Source organism: Calidris pugnax, unplaced genomic scaffold (genome assembly GCF_001431845.1).
Source record: "Calidris pugnax isolate Ruff unplaced genomic scaffold, ASM143184v1 scaffold1720, whole genome shotgun sequence".
Lineage (NCBI taxonomy): Eukaryota > Metazoa > Chordata > Aves > Charadriiformes > Scolopacidae > Calidris > Calidris pugnax.
Window position 1 is genome coordinate 1 of NW_015092140.1, and position 1,213 is coordinate 1,213.

Consider the following 1,213-nt stretch of genomic DNA (forward strand, 5'->3'; position numbering starts at 1 on the left):
CCAACATCCCTGATGTCCCCAATGTCCCCCACATCCCTGATGTCCCTCACGTCCCCAACGTCTCTGATGTCCCCAAGTTCTCCAACCCTTGACGTTCCTCATCCCATCGATATCATCATCCACCTCCTTGGAGAACGTGACCTTCCCCATCATCTCAAGGTCTTTGATGGCCCCAAGCTCCTTGATGTCCCCAATGTCCCCGACATCCCCGATGTCCCCCACGTCCCTGATGTCCCCAACATCCTCGAAGCCCCCAACGACCCCAAGTTCTCCAACCCTTGACGTTCCTCATCCCATTGAGATCATCATCCACCTCCTTGAAGAACGTGATGTTCCCCATCATCTCAAGGTCTTTGATGGCCCCAAGCTCCTTGATGTCCCCCACCTCCCCGATGTCCCCCACATCCCCAAGGTCCCCAATGTCCCCAACGTCCTCGAAGCCCCCAATGACCCCAAGTTCTCCAACCCTTGACGTCCCTCATCCCATCGATATCATCATCCACCTCCTTGAAGAAGATGGAGCCACCACTCCCCATCACCCCAAGGTCCCTGATATCCTTGAAGCCCCCGATGTCCCCAATGTCCCTGATGTCCCCAAAGTCCCCAAGTTCTCCAACCCTTGATGTCCCTCATCCCATCGAGATCATCATCCACCTCCTTGAAGGACGTGAAGCCACCACCTCCCCATCACCCCAAGGTCCTTGAAGCCCCCGATGTCCCCAAGGTCCCCAAGGTCCCCGATGTCCCTGGTGTCCCCCACCGTTCATCTCCCTCATGGCGCGGACGTAGTCGTTGGGGTCCTTGAAGGAGACGAAGCCGTAGCCCTTGGTCTTGCCGGTGCGTTTGTCGCGGATGACCTTGGCCTTGAGGAAGGACGGGTAACGCCCGAAGGCCCGGCCCAGGATGTCGTCGTTCACCTCGTTCCCCAGGTCCCCGCAGAAGATCCGGAAGTCGTCTGGGGACAGGAAGGGGGGGTGGGGACACACGTGGTGGCACTTGGTGGCACCTCATGGGACGTGGTGGGACGTAGAACGTGGTGGGACCCGATGGGACGTGGTGGGAGGTGGTGGTGCCCAGTGGGAGATGGCATGATGGGAGATGGTGGGAGATGGTGGTGCCCAATGGGAGATGGTGGGAGATGGGACGTGGTGGGAGATGGTGGCACCCAATGGGAGATGGTGGGACATGATGGGAGATGGTGGGAGATGGTGGT

At 59.0% G+C, this 1,213-nt stretch overlaps 1 protein-coding gene across 1 annotated transcript; it reads right to left on the reverse strand.

Moving 5' to 3' along the window:
• Positions 1–430: 430 nt before the first annotated feature.
• On the reverse strand, positions 431–1,006 carry RBM42 (RNA binding motif protein 42; the record flags this gene model as incomplete). The annotated part of the gene is made up of 1 exon (XM_014962234.1): positions 431–1,006. A coding segment is annotated over one exon (377 nt), but the record flags the coding sequence as incomplete, so codon positions are not given.
• Between the last annotated feature and the right edge of the window lie 207 nt (positions 1,007–1,213).